Source organism: Lagopus muta, chromosome 7 (genome assembly GCF_023343835.1).
Source record: "Lagopus muta isolate bLagMut1 chromosome 7, bLagMut1 primary, whole genome shotgun sequence".
Taxonomy (NCBI): Eukaryota; Metazoa; Chordata; class Aves; order Galliformes; family Phasianidae; genus Lagopus; species Lagopus muta.
Genome location: NC_064439.1, coordinates 7,022,857 through 7,045,719, shown reverse-complemented (window position 1 = coordinate 7,045,719; position 22,863 = coordinate 7,022,857). Strand labels below are relative to the sequence as shown.

The 22,863-nt window shown below is 38.4% G+C and overlaps 1 protein-coding gene across 2 annotated transcripts in view; it reads right to left on the bottom strand.

Annotated features, from left to right (window-relative positions):
* Positions 1-1,048: 1,048 nt before the first annotated feature.
* Positions 1,049-22,863, bottom strand: part of ACTR3B (actin related protein 3B) — a 46,436-nt gene continuing 24,621 nt past the window's right edge. For both annotated transcript variants that reach the window (XM_048951521.1, XM_048951519.1), the window contains exons 2-12: positions 19,945-20,000; positions 17,984-18,108; positions 16,850-16,960; positions 15,127-15,222; positions 14,869-14,976; positions 13,378-13,521; positions 12,657-12,830; positions 11,002-11,094; positions 3,062-3,187; positions 2,547-2,630; positions 1,049-2,005 (exon numbers count right to left, since the gene is read on the bottom strand). In XM_048951521.1, coding sequence (XP_048807478.1) covers positions 1,910-2,005; positions 2,547-2,630; positions 3,062-3,187; positions 11,002-11,094; positions 12,657-12,830; positions 13,378-13,521; positions 14,869-14,976; positions 15,127-15,222; positions 16,850-16,960; positions 17,984-18,055 — 1,104 coding nt within the window. In that variant the 5' untranslated portion in view covers positions 18,056-18,108; positions 19,945-20,000 and the 3' untranslated portion in view covers positions 1,049-1,909. The remainder of the gene's footprint in view (positions 2,006-2,546; positions 2,631-3,061; positions 3,188-11,001; positions 11,095-12,656; positions 12,831-13,377; positions 13,522-14,868; positions 14,977-15,126; positions 15,223-16,849; positions 16,961-17,983; positions 18,109-19,944; positions 20,001-22,863) is intronic.

Sequence of the window (22,863 nt, the reverse complement as noted above, 5' to 3'; positions counted from 1 at the left end):
ATCAGCATGAAAAGAAAAATGATATCCTACCCTATCAATGACTGAAATCATGGGCACACAAGAACATGTACCCATGCAATGCATGTGAGTCCCGGAAAAGGTTGCCCAGAGATGCTGAGGATTCTCCATTTAGAGATTACTGAGTGAAACTTCACTGACCCTGGACAACTAGACCTAACTTCAGGGTGACCCTCGTACAGAGCAAGAGTCTGAACCAGAGATTCCCAGAGATCCTTTTCAACTTGAGTTTTACTATGATGCTACATACGGTGATCTACAAATGGAAAGGTAACAGAATCACAGAATCACAGAATCACAGAATCACAGAATCACAGAATCACAGAATCACAGAATCACAGAATCACAGAATCACAGAATCACAGAATCACAGAATCACAGAATCACAGAATCACAGAATCACAGAATCACAGAATCACAGAATCACAGAATCACAGAATCACAGAATCACAGAATCACAGAATCACAGAATCACAGAATCACAGAATCACAGAATCACCCGGGTTGGAAGGGACCCCAAGGATCATGTAGTTCCAACCCCCCTGCCTAGCAGGGCCACCAAACATACACATTTAGATCAGGTTGCCCAGGACCCCGTCCAACCTGGCCTTCAACACGTCCAAGGACGGGGCATCCACAACCTCCCTGGGCAGCCCGTTCCAGGGCCTAACCACTCTCCTAGTAAAGAACTTCCCCCTAACATCCAACCTAAATCTTCCCTCCTTCAACTTAAAACCATTTCCCCTCGTCCTGCTGTTGTCAGCCCTTTTGAAGAGTTTACTCCCCTCCTGGGTGTAGGTTCCCTTCAGGTATTGATAGGCTGCAATGAGGTCACCCCGCAGCCTTCTTTTCTCCAGGCTGAACAAGCCCAACTCCCTCAGCCTGTCCTCATAGGGGAGGTGCTCCAGCCCCCTGATCATCTTAGTCGCCCTCCTCTGGACCCTTTCCAAAATCTCAATGTCTTTATGTCTCAATGTAACCTTGGGAGATAACAGAAAGGAGTATGCAAATCAAAACTACCACAGACTTTCATAAAGATGTTAACAGCGTTTATTTCACTGGTGCAAGGCCCGTGTGTCACCCACCACTCAGCAACATCAAAACAAAACATCTTCTATAAAACAGTTTCAGAAAATCCAAAACAAAGTAACAGTGGCTATAATAAACTTCATACAGTACTGTAAATCGCTTAATTTGTGTCATTCAAACAAGAATAAATCAATTGCTAGCATACATGGCTTTTATTTTTTTCCCCAAAAACAAAACATACCAGCACAACTCCAATACATGCCTCACACCTGGAAATGCGTAACATCGCTCCATGACATTGATAGCTGTTCGTGCTTAGAATTCGTCATCAATTCACCCTACTGATATCATAAAATACAAAATGATATGAAAAAAACCTTACATTTACAAAGTATAGTCCCAATCCTGCAATCTAATCTGCTTGGGCAGGTACCTGCCACCATTTTAACCCCCTGAAGGCAATGTGGTATTTAGTGCTCCATTGCTAAAGATTTGATTGCAGAATTAGGGCAAAAGTGGGAAAGGTTTAAATCTTTCCCCAAGCAGTAAAACCCTGCTTCATTCTTCTAGATTCAGTTTCAGTAGTATTTGCACAACCTCCTAAACAGAGAATTACCTACTGCCAATTACCTCACATTTAGGAAGAAAGAAGGATAGACTTTAAAGCAGTCTGCAGAGAAATGGCTTTCACTGAAATGACTTGGGGCTGTAAGCTGTGCTGTAGCACACGGCGGTGATCCAAATGCTTCCAAGAGATAGCCACATCTTCTTTCAGTATTTACAGTACCTGCTGCCTTCCTCTGCCTGACACGAGCTTCTTCACGAGTAAGAAATCACAGACCTTGTTTCCATTTGATAAGCATTATGACATGACTCCAAACACAGGATTATGACGACAAATGCTAGGGCCATATTCTTCATAGTCTTTTTTTGTGTGACATACTTGGAAGAACTCCGGCTATGAAAACATAAAACAAATCCTCTCAAAACCATACGAATACATAAAGCAGAAAAGCAGACAAGTAAAATAATGCTTTCTTTTTTAATAAAACTAAAATTTTTTAAGATGCGAAAACAATCAGTGAAAGCCTGTATGGACAATAGAGTTGGTTAAAAAAAAACAAAAACAACATAAGAAATCTCACTTTGAAAACAAGAATTGTTCCTGCTTTCCTCCATTTGATTCTCTCTCACGTCAAAGAACGTTTGTTTAGATCCTATACTCCTGAAATCCTGACTAATCCCAAGTGCTAACTTCAAGAATAAAGGGTCTATGCTACAGCTATCATATAAATTTCATTTATGTCACATCATATCTTCACTCAAGTAAAGCTTCCACTTGCTCTATACAAATTTTGCTGAGACGGACGTTGTGATAGGATTGCAGAATGTGACAAAGTTCAGGATGTCACAAAAGGTTTGAAAGCAGTACTCAGAACAAACATAGCCAGCAGACAATGTGAAAAGAAAGATTCAGAATAGTTTTCATGAACACTTACTGTTGAAGCCAGCATGGAACCACCGAACCAAACCGCATAACGCTGCATATGGTGTGTTATCACTTGAACTTCAACTGGCTTGGGCTAAGAAAAACAGTTCATCATTAGTTTACATTTCCTTCTAAACTCAAAGTGTCTAGAAGTCTTCACCCCTCCATTCATATCACTATCTCATAACTACTCAGAACACTGTATTTCCTAGGAGATCGAATCATATAATAATTCCTGACCAGTAGGCTGAAGGACACAGCAGTTAAATTCCTTTTGTCTACTGCTGAGATCACTTCTCTCCCAGTAAGAGATATCAGAAAAGTCCATACACATTGCTCACAGTAACTTCAAAGCTCCTGTAAAGATACGTCATATGCTGCCAAGCTACCAAGAGATCTGATAATACATACGTTCACACACTCTATTCATACTACAGCACTGTGTTTTCACTTGTGAGGTGAAAGCTCTGACCTTCATTTTTTCTACTATTCTCATAATCAACCCTACTTGAAATTCTTACTTACTTTTATCCGACCGCCACTGAGTTCCTCACTAAGCCTCAATCTCGCATCCACAACTCTTTTCAAATCCCTTTGCAGTCGCCGTCCAAAGTCCCTGAACATTGTGGATCCTCCTGAGAGCACCACATTCTGTGGAGAAAGTAAAAATACACTCTCTAAATCCATCTTCAAAGCAAGTTTCCCAAATTGAATTAGGAAGCTGACAAGCTACACAAGGCACCTTAATGTTGCTCAGTTTCCACAGCACATCCACAACTCCTTATGTTCACCCTTTTTCCTTAAATAGTAGCTTTGTGTAGAATATACTACCACAAAAGAGAAGGATTACATTAAAATAATGAGCAAGTATCTATACATGCACTGGAGCAGAAAGATGACACTGTCAAAAAGTCTCAGAGATGCTGATAACTTACTTAATTATCAGTGCTAAAACTGCATGGCTCTAGCCTGGTCATGTTAGTACCATTCCATAGTACCATAGGCTGGAAAGTTATCTAGAACTCACTTTTAAAAAGAGATAGACTCCTAAACACAGTCACCAGCAAATCCAATGATTCAAAGATGTATCAAAAAAAGACAATAGTCCTGAGAAAAGTACAGTGCCTTCCACTTTTCTCTACTTGCTTGTCTAGTGATAGTTCTCAAACAGAACTAAAAGCCTTGTTCCCTGGATTTGTGCTTTCATTCTAAACACAGGTTCTAAAACATCACATCCTTAACGCTCCTGATAATATCTCAGGGCTCCAGAACAATGCAGAAGTCATTTCAACGGGGCAGGGGACCTGGGATTGATTTCAAAACAGGGACACTGGAAAATAACAATGGTGGCAACAAGAATGGACTTCATAATCAAAAAGAAATGAACTCTATGTGTGCCCCGCAGTGCCTGCATGTGGCACTGCAAACCAAATTAGTGCTTACTAAAACCACATGTATACCTGAGTCACATTGGCAAGGAACTTTGCTGAGATCAAGAGTTTTACACTGGGCAAATGGTTATCTGTTCATAATAGCTTTTGACACTGCAGATTGTGCACATAAAGAAAGAATCCCTGAACCACTGCTCACAGCCACAAAACTTGCATACAGACCTGAAGTGCAAAAGTATTCAAGCTTTCAGGCTGCAGAAGTAACTGTTTGGAGTTTAAGCACCACAGTACAAGCTGCAAACAAAATTTTCTTTGCTAACGGAGAAGAAAGCTGTTTGCTTATTTATGAAAAATAATGAGATAAGTAACCATATACCTAAAGTAGGATCCAGAAACCACACCTGGTCCTAAAATTAACTTGCCCCCTTCATATACAAGAGCTCCCTCTGCTTTCAAGAACATATCTTACCCTGATTCCAAGTGGTTACACACTCTGTAAGAGGAAACTGCTAATGGGGAAGAAAAAAGGGAAAAAAGACAACGACTAACTTGAGTGATGAAACAGCAATTAAAAAATTGTCATCGGGAAATATTACCTGGAGATAACGAAGTTGGCAAAGAGAGCGAAAGCAATAATTCTATTCAAAACAAATTAAACTTTCAGTATACATCACAAAGTGGACAGTGATATCACTAAGAGATTTCAGAATACTCTTGAGAATATTTGTAGGAATACATCTTAGACCACCTTATGCAACTGCAGTTAGTGGTAACACTAGGAGAATCTCTTATCATTCCAGGGATACGAGCTAGAATGTCACACCTCCCTGAGATTACGATTATTTAAGTAATTCTACATGCTAAAATAAAATCAGAAAGAATAGAAACATTAGAGTATACTGCTTGAAAAGATGCATCATCTCATCACACCTGGAAAAGTCAAGTTAAACAGTAAGCGGGATACAAGTACGTATCACCAACTACCATCATAACATGATTCTACACAGTTACAGTTCCCTTGCTCCCTGTAGCTCTTGGCAGCACTGGGCCAAATCCGTGCTAAATCTTTTGTAAAGGACTGCTGACAACATCTGGGCTTCAACAAGTCACCGCCACTCAGCAGGTCAATCTTCTATAAGGAGGGCAGAATACAGGCCTCACAACCGAAGCAGAATCCACACACATTCCTCACCCTCTGAACACCCTTCAGAAACAGAACAGTGAAGGTGGCAAAAAACGGTTGGGATTAAAACAAACAAACAGCCAATACCTTCTCTAAAATTACTGAGTGTTACACGGTAACTCCAGTAACAACTGGAATGAGAAAGATAAACAGCAAGGAAGGCTACGCATGTCTGTGGAGAAAGCTTACTGGTGGTGTTTGGGATTCCAGCCTGCCTGGGATTTCTCTGGCCTCTCACAAAAAGAGATCAAGAGAGTTAGGATTCAAGTATCTGTTGCCAGCTGCTTCCTTTAAATGAGACTTCTTCTGACCTATGTGCTTAAACACACTTCAGCTGGTTTAACAGTTCTAGGCAGAGCACAGGTTTCACAGCTGACACTGATCACACCTCCTGATGGAAAGCAGCTCCAGTTTTTGCTTTTATAGCTACCTGGCTGAAAGTTACATTGGCTTGAAAGAATATATTTTCTTACAAGAGAGAGTTGAAGATCTTCCATACTCTTGAATAAGACAACCACAAGTAGTAAATAACAAAGCAACCCAATTCTGGGAGGAATCTGGGGGTCAATGCCATGCGCCTTAGAGGGCTGGCAGGAAACTTCTTACTTCCCATCCATTCCCTTCACTTCCATTATGAGCTCTAGGATATTGAATTTCATTCCATGCCACCTCTGATCCTATATCTGTGTAGTACAATGCTACAAAGATACAAAACAAAACCAACCCACTTACAATAACAGAAATCTTTATCTAAGTAAAGCTTATCTAAAAGCTGCACACTTTTGCTAATTTAGTTAAAACACTTACCAAGACTGTATGGAAAGTGTAAGAAATATTCATCTCAAACAACAAATATTATCCCCACAAATAAGAAATGTATTGCAAAAAATTATTTCTGGAATAAAATTTTGTTTTAGTCACGAAGAAACAATTTGTGTTTCTTTAAATTCATGATACTTGGTGTCTATTTTACTATTTGAGAATGGTCCTTGCTGTTTCACTGAAACACTTCTGCACTCAGACAAAAAAGAAACCATAAGTCAGCCACTGTTAAACTAGCTAGCACACTAATGTTACAAACCTAATTAGCAGTGGATAAGAAGGTAGGAGGTTTCCTCTCAGCACTCCTGTGCTACACTAATAATGTGAATCACTTGGGGCTTCAATTTTAAGTCGCAAGAATGCCTTTGCTTTCCCCATGACTTACATCAGTGCCAACAGGATGCAGAACTAATGGCCTGGCAAGCTCTCCAGCCTTAACTCACCTGCAGAGCCTGCCTACTCTGCACTTAGCAATTAATAGCAAGCTTTGCCATTTTGCTGAAGCACGCTTAAGCAAAAGTCAGTTGAATCCTTGCTAGCTTCTGCTCGAGGACACCTACAATTTCAGTGAAAGAGATAAGGAAAGAGTTGACAGGGCAAACGAGCCAGAACCCACTGGATGGTGTTTCTGCCTGCAGCTCACAGCTGCAAAGCAGTCTAACAGCGCCATCTACACACCACACGGTGTATGTGAGGCTGCTTTCACACTAAAAGTATTTTAAGTTAGAAGTGACATTAGGGAGACATTTGCTATAGTTTTAGTCTTTTGCATTTCAAACCTCTCCGGGATTCAGTGATGGTTCATTGCAAACTGGGTACCCAACAGTTTGACTTTCTAAGAGAACACAAGTACAATAAGCCTACTGCAAACATCAACTGCAGCAGTACTTTCAAATTCTCTACTGCTCACATTAGCTGCACATCCAGCTAAAAGTCATCTTCTCAATGGAAAAGAAGCAGTCTCCTTAAAATTCACTGAAAGCCAAAATAATCCATCTACAACAGACGTCCACATTCACCAATACACCACAGTCCCCAACTCATGTGATATGACCAGCTGGAAAAACTAGCTTAAAAAAAATTAAAGAGGCCAAGGATGTGAGAACTCGATCCACCCTGAATATTTAAACTTGGTTGATTAGAATCTTTCAGAAAGATTTCTGAAACCAGCTGAATGCTCTGTCAGACATCACTTTTACCTTAAACCACATATTTGTGCCAAAAACACTGCAGAAAATGGAAATGAGTTGAAAGAAATCAATCATAGAGACATGCAAGTGTAAGGTTGTTGGTCATATCCCACTGGCAGAAGGCACAGGTTTCAGAACTGTTGATACTGTTCTCATCAACTGTTACTGTCAGAACTCTGGAAGTATCTGGGGAGAAACTCTGGATGAGAAAAAAAGGAAGATGAAACAGCAAGAAATAAGAATGACAATTTCTGAACCCGATACAAAAATATAAAGAACATTATAACTTACTAGAATATCAAGCAGTCTTCAGTACTTTGAAAAGTCCTTCATTCACTTGTAAAAGTTATTACAACTATATCCACTAGCCAACTGATATGTCTGGCTATTCTGTTTTGACACTGAGGTAAAGTGTCATAAGATACACCCTAACTGACACAAAATTGGGACAAGTTTCAAGGTCATACAGAGTGTTTCCAACTTAGAGAGGTTTTTAAATAACAGTACTGAAACCATGCAACATTATCATTCCTTGTAAATATACAACAGAGCAGATATTTCATGCTGATTTCAAGCTGGATGTGCATTAATAACAGTGTTTAGTAATATGCTCAGAGTAACCTAAAAGCAGTGGGAAATATCACCTTCTACTTCCACATCACGCTACTGCTCTCTGCATTCCTGTGATATGTCATGTATTCACATAACTGTGATGAAAATAAGGAAAGAGGAAAAAGAGGAACAATATTCTAGGGAAAACTGGAGCTAAAGAACGTGACAGAGAATACCTCTGTAAACAGACATGGAGGTATTGGATGGAGAGCTGGACATTAGCCAGCAATGAACCCAAGAACCCAACTATATCCTGGGCTGTGTCAAAAGAAGTGCAGCCAGCAGAGCAAGGGAGGAGACTCTCCCCCTCTGTTCTGCTCCTTTGAGAAGGCTCTGGGGAGACATCACTGCAGTGCCTAAGGGGGGCTACAGGAAAGCTGGGGAGGGATTTTATCAAGGAGTGCAGTGATAAGTCAAAAGCTGATAGTTTTAAATTAGAAGTTGGTAAGACTTATATTAGATAATAGGAATAAATTATTTACTACTAGAGTGGAGAAGCACTGGCACAGGCTGCTCAGAGCAGCTGCGGATGCCCCATCCTTCGTGGTGCTTGAGGCCGAGTTGGATGGGTTCCTGGGCAACTGGGTTTGGTGGGAGGTGTCCCAACAAAGGGTTGGAATTAGGTGATCGTTCAGGTCTCTTTCAACTCAAACCGTTCTATGTTTCTGTTATAACTCTCCAAAATAACAGAGCTGTATAAACAAACTATACCTTTCTGCCCAAAGAACACCAAAGGTAACGTGATGCACTTTAACAGCCTCACCAAGCCCTAAGGAAGCACGATCACATTACCTGCTTCATGCAGAATGTTTCATTTTCCAGTGGAATTCAGCATACAGGAATAAGCAACATAACCAGGATACCAGACTACTTCAGTCCTACGGTAAGCTCAAAAAATTACTCCTCCATCACCTAAGCACTCAGTTTAATTTAATTCTACTTTATGTTGTTTCTGGTTTATTTAAAAAATAAATACATAGTTTATCCTATTTCTTCAAATTCCAGCGCAAGTCTCTGGTTCCAAACTTGACAGCTTAGCACTCCTTCATTATTTTATCAGAAAGAATCTCACTCCATGCAATCTGGAACTCTCAACCCCATTAGATACAGTCAGGGAAGACAGAGAATATAAATCAGTGTTTCCAAGCAATCACATCAAGGTGTAATCACTATCAGAATTAAAAACAAAGTACATTGTTGCTAACCTTTACACAATTAAAAAAAATTTGTGAATTTATCTTCTGCAATTTGTAGAAGAATGCTTGCATATAGGCAACACATAAGGCAACACAACCGGCCTCATAAGAGAACTGCTAATAAGATCAGGAAACAGGAATACCAGGAATAAAACTACAAAAACAAACACCATAGAACATCAGAAGATGGGTTACAGAACAATTCTTCAAAGGCTACAAAACACATATAACCTGCAACAGGGTATTTTAGGATATATTCTGGAGGAACATTGGTGAAACATTGGGCTCTATCAAAAGAGGAGTGGGCAGCAGGGAAAGGGAGGTGATTGTCCCCCTCCACTCTGCTCTTGTGAGGCCCCATCTGCAGTACTGTGTCCAGGTGTAGAGCCCCCAATACAAGAAAGACAGGGAGCTGTTGGAGAGGGTCCAGAGGAGAGCCACGAAGATGATCAGGGGACTGGAGCACCTCCCCTATGAGGACAGGCTGAGGGAGCTGGGCTTGTTCAGCATGGAGAAAAGAAGGCTGCGGGGTGACCTCATGGCAGCCTTTCAGTACCTAAAGGGAGCCTACAAACAGGAGGGGAATCAACTCTTGGAAAGGGTAGATAACTGCAGGACAAGGGGAAATGGTTTTAAGTTGAGGGAGGGAAGATTTAGGTTGGATGTCAGGGAGAAGTTCTTTACAGAGAGAGTGGTGAGGTGCTGGAACAGCTGCCCAGAGAGGCTGTGGATGCCCCATCCCTGGAGGTGTTGAAGGCCAGGTTGGATGGGGCCCTGGGCAGCCTGGTCTGGTATTAAATGGGGAGTTTGGCAGCCCTGCATGTGGCAGGGGGTTGGAGATTCATCATCCTTGAGGTCCCTTCCAACCCTGGCCATTCTGTGTGATTCTGTGAAACACCCAACATGTATCCAATGCAAGCCTGGCACTTCAGCACAGTAGCAAGAACAGGAGATATTTGCCTCTATGAAAACTTCGGTCTTGCAGAAAGAAAAAGGACAAAGGAGAGCCAGACATTAAGAGTTACCAAAACTTTTTGCAGCAATGCTAAGCTTGAAGTCATTGTAGCCATCTACTACAAAAGTCACTCTGTACAGAAATTTGTTAAGTAATAGAACCTCCCCTTTTAACCTGCACTGCAGATTTGCTCTAGGTTACTATGTTTCATTCTAGATTACAGAATATGTTATCTAAATAACTAAAATATGCTACAAAATGTTAATAGACACAAACTGTTCTAGGATATATTTAGTTACAACTTAATTGTTCCTGAGAAAATGCCAACTCTTGTAGAGGAGATTCTCGAGATTCTAACAGAACAAAACCACAGCCTTTCACATGAACAAGGCTATTTCTTCATGTTACTTCTTATGCTGTTAATCAAAAATGAAAAAAAAAAAAAAAAAAAATAGGGCACTGCTGCTGCTACACAAACAGAAACAACTAGGAAGCATAGAATGTGCTGCCAATGCAGAAAGAGAGTTTGCCATATGCTATGCCTGTCAATACCTTCTTTTTCAGTTCTTAATGAACCACTGACTGAAAGAACTCTCTGGACTATATGCTCTAAACAAGTTTAAACAGTCTTAATTATTGTCTTCTAAAGGATTAAGTTTTCATGTACTTCAACATGAGGTTCAACATCTGGCTAAAACTGCAGTAAACACACTGAGACTACAGGAAAAAAAAAATCCACATGGGGAAGAGACCATGAGACAACCCTTAAAAATGGGCAAAATCCAAAAAATCCCACCATAAGAATTTATATTACAAATATCAAATATCAATAGTTTCTTGGGAACAATACTTACCTGCATGCCAAGCCACTGCTAATCACCATCTTTTGTTTAAAATTAAAAGATCAGGTATTCCTCACTCAGAAAAACTGACCCTTGTTTTATCTTAAACTTTATTTCTATTCAAAAGTTCACATTCCTCACAGTAGGGGAAATCACAGCTACGTGTACCATACACAAATGCATCATAATGTTATAGATATCTTTATATCTTTATATATATCTTTATGTAGATATCTTTATAGATTCAGTTAATCTTAGAACACAAAGGCCATACCTTATATAATGGACGCCGGACATCGATGGGACAGTTCTGTATAACTTCATCAACTACATCCGAAATGGATTCCATAAAATCAGGATTAGCAAACTAGAATGAAATAGAACAGACATGGTGTGTTTCCTTCCAAAAAAGGAAAAGGCAGAAGTGAGACTGTAGAGACAATTTGTAACAGTAGTTTTAAAAGAAAGATAAAAAAAGGGAAATAAAAGTCAGTATCACTCCTGCTGACCAAGTATTTTACCCTATAACAAGCCCACTTTTGTACAAGGGAAATAAGAAACGCTCTTTTCTACAGGCAAACTCAGCTTCTCCTCCTTGGTCATAAGTCCACCGTTCAAAATTTATGCACTAGAAGCCCACTGCTGCACGTGACATGATTTTAGAGTACATTCTGTCAGACAGAGATAAACCAAAAACAGAATAAGATTGTAAGATGGTTTTACCAAAGACAGCTTTACCTAGCTAACTCAAAACCTGTTAAAGTTAGGAGTTAATGAAGTCCAGAGAGAAATTCTTCTTGGAAGCGGTACCTATCATCTGCTGTGCTTCTCTTGTATAGAAAGGTAGTGTTTTCAAAGCAGAGCCAAGACATTAATTCTTCATTAAGTAATAAAAAAAAGGAAGATTGTCCTTTATCCTATTCCTCACAGTCTTTATAGGGCCTAGGGAAAAGGAAAATATTAAAACCATGTCTGACATGGGATTCAATGCTCCTCTGTAAGATCATGTGGGTAAACAGTGGGGAGGAGAAGCTACTTAGCCTGGAGGTTTAATGGTGATGTAAGATTAGACACCTAGAAATTGATAACAGATTAAGGTTGGAATTTAGACTAAAGGCAAAGGAATGAAATTTCAAACAATCTTCCAATAGGAAGAGGATAGACAGAATGAAACTTTAGTGTCAATATAGACCCTGATTAAGTTTTTATACTTTATTACAGACTCAGTTGCCTGAAATAAGCTGAATGGAGCATAAAATAACAGACAGGACATACTCTGCTATGCAGAATCAAATTTTAATGTTTCAATCTTCTCCCAGGATCTTACAACATCCTGAAGTTCACTCAAATTGAACTACCAAAAAAAAAAAAAAATCAGACAGACCAGGCACTGTAAATGTCTCCCAAAACTGTTACTTGTTACCAGCACAGATTTCAACAGACTTCCCTCAGGGAAAAAAAGTAGCATCCATAAAATGGCATCAACAGAAAGCAACAACAAAAGTCAAGATTTCAAACAGTAGCTATTGAGTAATTCCATGCAGAGCATAGCCCAAACACATTGGTAACATAACTAAAAACACGATTATTAAAGCGTGCTGATTTACACCAGTGCTTACAGAAAGAGAACAAGTACTATATAAAATCTGAAGGTTCTAACTTGTTCTTCTGAACTTTAGCTTGCCTTTAAAGAAAGAAAATGAGACGTTATAAACATAGCAAGAGATACAAGAAAAAAATCACCCAGTGCACTCACACTGCTCTGTGCTTGAGCTACCCGAGACTGTACAAGGCTTGCAGTTAGGAGACCTACTGAGAGCTTACTTCCACTTGATGGCGCACTCGCATCAAAAACAACAGTAAATCCCTCCCCCTCTACTTATACAGTAAAGCTTCTGTAACTTAATACTGTTAGCATTTAACGCTTACCTCAGGATGAAAGAAAATTTCAGGTCCAAGGAACCTTTCATAACCAACGTCTATAACAAATTTGGTTTTGTTGATTGCATTGATGCCAGTATACTGTTTGATCCATTTTCGTGGATCCCCATCATACTTAGCAAATTCTTTCACTATGTCAGGGCAAATATAACAATATTTCTCCTGTTAAGAGATATCAAGCATAAAAAAATACCAAAATAATTATTTTATTATTGACTTAAAGTATGTTCCAATGAGAAAAATAAAATCATGTATGAATTCTTACAGATTTGGGTACAAATATCTCTTGGACAGCCCAATAACTACTGAAGCCTCAACCATTCAAGACAACGCACGCGCTTAACTCTTCAATAAAATTCCACACTGACTCATGTAGATTACAGAAAAGTTCAATAGTGAGCTCTCTTTGCAAGATCAGATCCATGAAAATCAACCTACAGACATTACATATTCATCAAACCAAAAAACAAATCTTAAACAAATCTTGAGCCCTACATGCTAATTCAATCTGCAAAGCATATTCAACTCTACCAAGGAGTCTAATGTGACGATTTTCTTCCTCTTTCTCCTTACACTGCACTTGATTGGATATGCCAGCAGAAGCTTGTGTAATTACTGGCATTTTTAAGTGAACACAAGCAACTTGCTAAAGCAAAAAAAGAACATTTGCTCAAAGTATTTAGGTATTAGGAGACAAAGAAGGGTGTACCTTTATGGCTTTTGCTGTCTCCAGAGATTGTTCAGGAGGAATTCCCACTTCCCTCTCCCTCAGGAGTTGTTGAATAAAGTAAGTAATATCCCTACCTGCAATAGGAATATGTTTGATGCAACTTCCAATTACGTAGCCTTCTGCCTATGTGGGAGGAGGAGGGAAAACAAGAAGATGATCTTTAGACAAGTCATACTGTGCAAAACATCAAGAATCAACAGCAAAGTTATCTTTCTTTTATACAACAGCTTGCTTTCGTTTTTAATTGAAAGTAAAATATTGAAACAGTGAAGTGTTAAGATGTGCAAGCAGCCCCTGCAAAGTGGATATTATTTTTAAAAGAGCTTGATTACAACTTATAAACAGATACTGCTGATCTAATTGAAAAACATAAGCAGCAGACAAAAAAAAATCTTGCACATTAGAAGATAGACAAAGTCTGATCAGATGTAATCTTTCATTTTTTAGGCATAATCTGAAAAACAAATAGAATATGAAAAGACTGCCCACGTCCTGTTTCAAAATGAAAAATGAACAGGAAAAAGTATAAAATTATTAAAAAGCTCAAATAAAAAACAACAACAAAAAAATCAAATGAAGACATATCTAACAATAAGTGCAATGAAAAATAGAAATCTTTGTAGCATTTTTTTCCAGGATGCATTGATTGAAAGCAGTCGTACTGCTGAACCAACATTATTTCTTTTCTTGCTTTTTACATGCTTCAGAGCTTCATATAGTAAATGTATGTAAAAAATATGGTTCTTTTTCTACCATTAGAAGACAATACTGATACAGCCAGATTAATACCAAAATGCAAGAAATTATAGGGAGTCAGATGTTCATTCCTAAAATAACTGATCATTCAAGCATACTATATGCTTCAGAAGTACACTGTCATCAATAAAATATATGTTAGTATGCACGAATAACTGTATATTTTTAACATCCTTCAAGAAATAAGCCATTTGAAATCAGCCATGTATATGAACATCCCTTTGTACCAGCCTGCAGTTGCTTCCACAGAGTTCACTAACTTCTAAAACAGAGACAACAGCTACGTAGCATAAATAAAATACAAGATATAAAAAAGTTTGTATGTATGACAAGAAGTAACGTAAGCATGCAGGAGATTTAACAGTGATATACATTAATATTGAACAGAGCTGAAGCATCACAATAATGCAAGACAAGGATTTACATTGAAGCAGCCTTTAAAAGATGCCCTAGTGGTTCCTCACCGCAGCTTTGCAATAGTCTGGACAGCTAAAATTAATCTCATAAATAAAGTCACATAAGTAAATACATATTTTGCAAAGCTGCTGTAAGGGAGGAAATCCCAAACAACCAAGTAACTATAAAATTTTTTACTATAAAATTTTTTGCTTTGTTTACACTGTTTACTTTGACAGTTTTTATTTTAATATATAGAAAACAGAATCTGTACTTGTCTAAACAACCAGTATTTTAGAAATGCACCCTCCTACATACCACAGGAATTACATGGGTCACTCCATCACCACTATCAATGACAATTCCAGTCAAAGTACGTTCTCCAACCTGTCGTGATGTCCAAGAGGCAGCTAAGGCCAACACTGCCTGTATGAGAAACAGTTTCTATTTAGGCAGAATGTGCTGATTTACGATCTTAGAAAGCAATCATTTCAAGCATTTTAGACATAGGCATATGGAAGATAATATACACTGCAGCTGCACTGTACTTTAGAAGTATATAATCACTGTGATCACCTGAACAGCAATGTAAAGTCCTGGTATGTTAAATGACTCAAACATGATTTCTGCAAGATACTCTCTGTTTTCAGGTGTGTTCAGGGGAGGTTCTGTCTGGAAAAAAACAAAAACAAAAACAACTCCTCAGAGTCCTAACAGTTAACGCAGTGATTAGCTCAGTAGAGTAATAATCAAACTTCTAGAGTTCTTAATGCATTCCTAAATCTCACACAAGCTCCAATTCTAAAAATAAAGAATTCACACAATCTGGGGAGAGTGGCAAGAAGGTTATCTTCTGCAACATGTTCGATTTGAATTAAATTCTCAAAGCAAAGGAACAATGATGTTACAACAAAAGATGTTTCCTATCATACTGTATCATTGCCACTACAAGGAACGAGATTATTTCAACACCCAAGTGTTCAGAAAGAATGAGAGTAATGTGTTAGAGTGGCCCAGCTGATTTCAGAAGGACTAGTCATAGGAAAAAACCACAATGCTCAATGCTTAAACACAAAGGTGAAAAGCTTAGTAAGATATACTAGGAGCAGACAACCTCTGAAAATTCTTCATGTCCCACACAGTCCTACCTGGAAAAGGACTGAATTTTAGTGAAAACAACCAGAAATATTTTGAAGGATTCCAAGTAAGCAAAGGCCTCTTCTTACACGAGTGTATAGCACCATCAATCACATTCATACCATTGCTTTTACACGCACTCTTACTCAATTTGTGCAAATCATTTAGCATTTAGAAATGAACAAGTTTCAAGCTATTGGCACCATCCATTCAGTTAGACTCAAAATGGCACTGGGTTTTGAAGACATATAGAAGTCTGCCAGTGCAGTGCTGACTTTTTAGGCTTTTGGTGCACATAACAGAATGCAGAACTATTAGAGAACGTGGCAGGAGTCAGCCTTCAGATGTCTTCTGTGCTCAGTGCACTGTGATATTTGTCTGGTACTACAAAATGCTGGGGATGTGGAACGGGTATAGGTGGCCTGCAATCAGTTCCAGTCAGATCTTGAAAGATAACAGAGGGTGGGTGGTGTTTTTGTGTAACATCTCCAACATGAGATGCCTAAGGAAGTTGTGGAGTCCTCCTCCCTGGAGTTGTGTGGACATGGCACTAAGGAACATGGTGAGTCAGGCTGATTACTTAGAGATCTCAAAGATCTTTTCCAACCTAGACAATTGTGTGATTTTAAGTCACGTTCAGAGTAGAATTAACCAAAAGCCCCTTGCATGAAAAATCTGGAGATAAACCAGACATAAGGACACATGAATAAAGGATATAAAAATAGTCTATTGCAAACTGCTTGCTAAGAACTAGTTACCTAATTTGATCTTCAAGAAAATTTTTCATACGTTTGTCCTTTACCACTAACATATGGTGCTCTACTAAGCAAGAATATCCCCTACTGCAAAATCAGCCAAGAATTTCACACAGAATTCAGTTTAAACAAAGCAATTGAAGCTTTGCAAAAACAAAATCCAACCCGTCAGCAGCCTGCATCACAAACTGAACAGAATTTGGTTGCAATGCAGTTTCACAGATTTATTTTTCTCCACTTGATGAAGAAATACTGAGAGAAAAATCCTCTAACGGAGCTTGGAATTTGTATGTTGGAAGCTTGAACTTAGAATATTATGTACTTTTGCTCTTACATAAATACTCTCCAAATAACGTGCGGTTTTCATCTCAGAAAGTGTTTTCTCTTTCTCAGTCTCAATAACTCACCATTAAAAAATAGTGATCCTCAGGTTCAGCTCGTAGGTATTTAAAAATGACCTGCTCCATGAATCTCTCCATGAGGTCCCAGTCTTCAACAATACCATGTCTTATAGGCCACTGAAACAAGAAATGTCAACCTTTGATATTATAAGAGAATAAGCACACCCAAAAATAGAAACAGTGAAAGCACCCAAATCCTTACATCTCCTGCAAGAATTGAAACCTCTCATCTCATTGTCACACCATCAAATCCTCTATTCTCACTTTAATTTAGAATTACTATTTCCAGTTATCACATATTTCCATGTATTTCCAATTGCAATTCTGGGTTGCAGGACTGCAAGCCAGAGAGCATTCTTTGTTCTTAAATCTTGCTGTTATTTTCTTGCAGCTCCATATTTTAATCTCTTTTTGTATCAGTTTAATCATTTATAAAGTTGAGAATCATACTTCTCTTCAATATGTCTTCCAATCTGTAAGAAGTAAAGAACATACAGGCAATACATTTTTCAGCATAAATTATCACAGGGATATGTTTACATTTTGTTCAGTGTTAGGAACACAGATGACATTTAAGTAATACAGTAGGATGTATAAAATATGATTTTTTCCACATAATTCAGATGCTGTTAACATCTTGTAAGTACAATAAGTCCCTTACTAGGGTATGGAAAATATGATTCACACAGAAGCCACGCTGAAGTCAGCTCTTCACAAAACAATTGTGACAATCCATGAAACAGAAGTATCCAATATGTTCACCAATTCATGAGCCACGTTAGAAAGATATATTGTTAACAAGAATTTAAACATTCAGCATTATGTGACTACTTTAATAGCTAATAATGTTGAACACTGACCGACTGCACTGATTCAGTGGATATTTACAGAGGTCATCAAACACCAACACAGGGCAGCACTAGTAAAACAGGCACTTAAGCAAGGTTTAAAAAAAATAAAAATAAAAATATCAACAAACCAAAAGCATGTAGTTGTAGAAAATATGTATTTTCATTGCTTTTTAACAATGCAAATGTGTTTCTTTAAGTAGCTATCAAAAAGACACAGAACGATACACAATAGCAATAAAAATATGAAAATTTGAGAAGCTTTCAGAAAAAGCATTCACTATTTTCTTACCTTTGTAGCATAGGTAGGTTTATCTATGGCTTCATCTCCTATGAAAAAGTCCAGATCATCAACACCTTTCATTACCCTCCTCTGAGCCTGGTCACCTACTTTGGCTGATTCGCGGATCGCAATACCTTCAGATAGAATCCAAACAAATTGAAGTCAAATTAAAATAGCTAAATACACAGGAATTCATTTATTTGGAGCCTTTCCTAGAAATAAAAACTGAAATGTAGAAATCATAGTTGTCAGAAAGCAGAAATTATACCTACTGACAAGGCAAGAGAGCAGAATTCATTTCTGATGCTCTCTCAGGAAGGATTTCGGTCACCAATCTCCCATTAAAGTAATAGATAGCTCAGAGCCCATCTTTAAAATGCATTCTGATATGTGCTACAGCAGTCATTTAACTTGCATGAGCAATGTTCCACCAAGAGGTACTCTGTCAGTAAGCAATGTTTCTGAGTTTCAACTCAAAATTAAGGAAAAGGGCACAAGAAAAACTACGTACTTCTGAAGTAAGTATTGGAGTGATTATCCTGATTGGTGAGAATGAGGAAGCACGGAGGGGCTAAATCAATTTGCAGTGGTACAGAGACATCTTTGAAGAGTCATGATTCCCATTATCAGGCTGTTATTCTCACTAAACTTATTAGGTGATGGCTGCCATAGGCAAGGAGACAGCAGAAGAAAAAAAAAAACAACACATCTGGGGCAAGTTATAAATAAAAAGGGTCTGAAATGATGTAAAATACTGCTTATCTATCTGCAGGTTGTTTGTTTGTTTGTTTTTTAAATACATCATCATCAGGCTCTCAATAACATACAGTAGAAAATGCACAGCAGAGAGGCATCATTCACAAAAGCACTGAGCAGCATCAGGACCACAAATCACAGACAAGCAAACAGCTCTTTTGGAAACACATTCCAGTCTCCACACGTTATCTCAGTTCTATAAAGCAAGGTTTATAAAAAATTCATAGGAAACACTTGCTATCCCACTTCTTTAACTAAGATGTTAAGATTTTTACAAGTGCTATTGGCTTGAATTATTGCTTACAATGGTTATAGACTATAACCAGTACTGCAACTGCACCTGGTCAAGAACATGTTCCCCTCCACCTCTTTGGCCCCAATGACCATGATTATTTTCTTATCTTTATACCTCCTATTACAAGTAGTCACGGCAGAATGGATGCTTTAATAAGGAGTGAATTGATGATGTTCCCAAAAAGTAAAGGTAGCATTTATTGCAATTGGAGATAACCACGACATAATAAAGGCCATTATGGAGTTAAACAGGTAGTCAGTGCTACAATCTGCACACATACTTAGTATTTGAGACAAACTAAGGTTACAATTAAAAACACTGGAAAACATATAACATTTTAAATTAAACAATTTTAATGTGGAAAAACAAGAAGAGGAAATCTGCTCACCAAAACCATGTTAAATGGGTACAAACATTTTACTGGGTAAATATATACCTTGGATGAACATTACCTAACAGGAACAATCTTTCTGACCATTAAAGTGCCTGCAGCCCTAGACAGATGTAAGCAAGGCAGAGACCACCTGCACTTCAGTACTTAATTTGGTGGGAAGCCTCACCCAGATTATCCAGGCAGTAATAACCATGGTGTCAGATAGACTGGAGGTGAGTTGCATTCTGTCTACTCAGGAGTCCTAGCAAAAAAATAATGACTGTAAAAAGGAAATAGAATTGAAGTCCTCTTCATTCATCATGGCAACCAGGAGGTGATTTAATAAGCACCAGGCCCAGCAAACTGCAAACAAGTTCTGTTGAACTATACTCCAGCCAATGATGCCAACACAAATAATGTTGCTTCCCAGATGGACGAGAGACTATGAAGGCCGAGCTGGGAGCTAGAAAGCAAGTCATTTGCTTGTCATAGTGCTCAGTAACAGTGGTGTACCCTAAAAATTGGAGGGACAAAAAATTTACTCACATGATGGAATAATGAACTGAGGTTCTGTATTCCCTGCATAGCCAAGTTTGGTATACCTGGAGAAAGAAGGATCACAAGGTCATTATGTGCACATACACATTAAGGAAAAAAAAAAAACCCACTCCGCTTCTCACACTGAAGGCCAAATAAGCAATACCACATCTATATTTTCTAGGTTATGCTTTCAAGTGTAAACCTGCTGAGAAGAAAACTCAGAAGTGGTAAATATTTTAGATGCTATTTATTTTTCAGGCACTTTCAGCTTTTCAGAGTGGAATTTCAGAATGCTGAAACCTGTACACTCAGCTCTTATTTCCACTTACTCACCAGCTATGGCAAAAGCTGGGGTAGGCCACATTCCACTGATAAAAGATGCAGATCTTACCTTTCCAAGAGCTACCATACCCCAAGATGCCATAAGATGCTGTAAATTTGGTTAATGTTGTCCAACAGGAAAAAAAAAAAAACCATCAAATGGTACAAAGCATTGACTGTTTGTCTCGATATACAATATTGAGACATGTATATATATTTATCAACTAAAATACCAAGACAGAAAAGAAATAAGTAACTTGGGCAGGAAATCAAAAAGGGAATGTCCACACAAAACCTAATACCTGTGCATGATGTTTCCTGGCTCCAAGCTAGCTCAGGTTTTTAGCAACTATAAATCATTAACATCCCAGAATCTCTTAAAATACACAAATACATTCAGACGGAGTTTAAAGATCAGTTATAATTGAATGACTTTAAACTGAACTTTTTCTCTGATATTGTCATACTACAGTACTGGATTATGAGGGAAATCAGCATTAATCACATTCAGTTTTTCCATGAAAACCCAAAGGCAGAACATTGTTAAACAAGACCAATCACAAAATTACAGCTTATTCAGGATCTCTGTCTACAGTTTGCTGTCAACATTTGCAAATGATACCCCTAAAACAGAAGGTGGTTTCTTCATTAACAGCTTAAACAGAAAATGCCCCTTTATGGAGTATTTGGTATAAAAATACTCATTGAGAGTCAGTCTGCCTGAATAAAGAAATTAAAACTGAATTAGCAATGACCTTGGAATTTAAATATTGTATTTTCAACAACTCTTCAAAGCTATAGCTTCAATAGACTTCAAGGAATCTTTTAAAAGATTTTTCCCCAAGGCTAAAAAGACAAGGGCTGTGTTATGAGGGCAAGGGTTTGTTGTATTTTTAATCATCATTAGACTGAAAGCATATGCCTGTATAGTCCAGAATGTTTGTACATACTTTCTATGGCTCTGAAAAATATAATCAGGGTATTAAATTAGACTGATTTGTAAAGAAGGCCATTACTAGCAAGAATTCTTTTTATGATAATTACTGCTTGGTTTCTCCACATTTTAGAATGAAGCCCATCTTGGGAATACAGTTAAAATGTAACAAACAACAAAGCAGGCATTACACTGGGACTTGGGATGCATTACAGGATACTCACTTTTCATTTGTCCCTCTGAAACTGGTTTTGCTTGCATGCACATAATGGCAGCCAACGAAACCCTTTTTGGACTCAGAAGTCCTAGGTCTAAGGCTGAGAAACAGCAAGACAGGCAGAAGCCTCAGGAAAGCAGTACTCATTGCTCAGTCCTCTGAGATCCACTGATAAAATAGTCACTGTACACACATAAGCATAGAAATACGTATATATACTTGTAATACAATTTCTATGTGTGTATAATGAAAAGTAAAAGGTTCCTGAAATACAGCCAGAACTTTCTTCCTAAGCTAAGCTGTGGCCCTGAGTTCAGTTTGCCATCTCTTCTCCCTCCAAACACTTGCCAAACTCAAATTCAATCACGGTATTGAACAGAAAACAGCCTTGAAGAGTCCATTTGGGATATCAGTGTATCATGGCATTACCTTACCACTCAACCAGGAATCAGATGCCAGTGCTAGGATAACTTACAAAGGTACCAAAAGCTGATAGCTCAGCGTCTTACTGATTTGTTTTGTCATTAGCTGAAGCTGATCACTTGGTATCTGACTGATTGATTTTATCATTACCTGAACTTCTCTGCTTCAGTTAAAACAACAGGATGAGCCTATTTTTTAGTATGAGTGAAAATAGTTCTGTGGAAGATAACATCTGGAAAGGTTTCTCCTGTACGCCATTCATCCATGCAGGATAAACACTAGAACTTTGTCAAAAAGTCATCTTTCGGTTCAACATTGAAAGAAATGAAAAGATGTACATTAATGAACAACAACAATGAAAAAACAGAATCCCTTTTTAGGACCAAACAAGGTACAGACAGTTTCCTGTGGCATATCTCAGATGTTTTGACAAAACCAAATGAAAGGGAAACTCAAACCACTGAGAAAGACAAAAGAAACGAGGCAGGTGTCTTCCCTTCCTTGCCCAGCAGCCCACTCACCCAGAGCACAGCACACGTGGCCACAGCCTTCTCTTTTGCCCAGCAGGACCTGGGCACACTCCATCTTCCAGGGCAGTACCCAAGAGTGCATTGGAGTGGTTGGGTGACCCACTTTCAGGACCTGCTACAGACATTGTTTGCTTTTATACAAAGCACTTGAATATTCATCAACCTTGAAGGTCTGGACGTAAATAGTTAGGGAGGTTACCTGGTCTCCAGCTCTTTTTCCAATGAATATTTAAGGGTCTGAAACATGTTTTTTCTTTCTCCTGGGCTACAGCCTAGCAGACTAATGGTAATGCAACATCTCATGATCTGTAAATTACAGAGAAGGCTTTAGGGAACGTGTAGATAATCAGTATTCCAATGTCATTAAAAGTAGCAGATTTATTGCTAGAGAGATAGGAACATACCGGAAACTCTATAGAATGTAGCATATTGAAGATTGCATGAAAGATTAGTAGAAATGTGATCCAGTAGATGAAGGCTGTATTATGAAAGGGAATTTG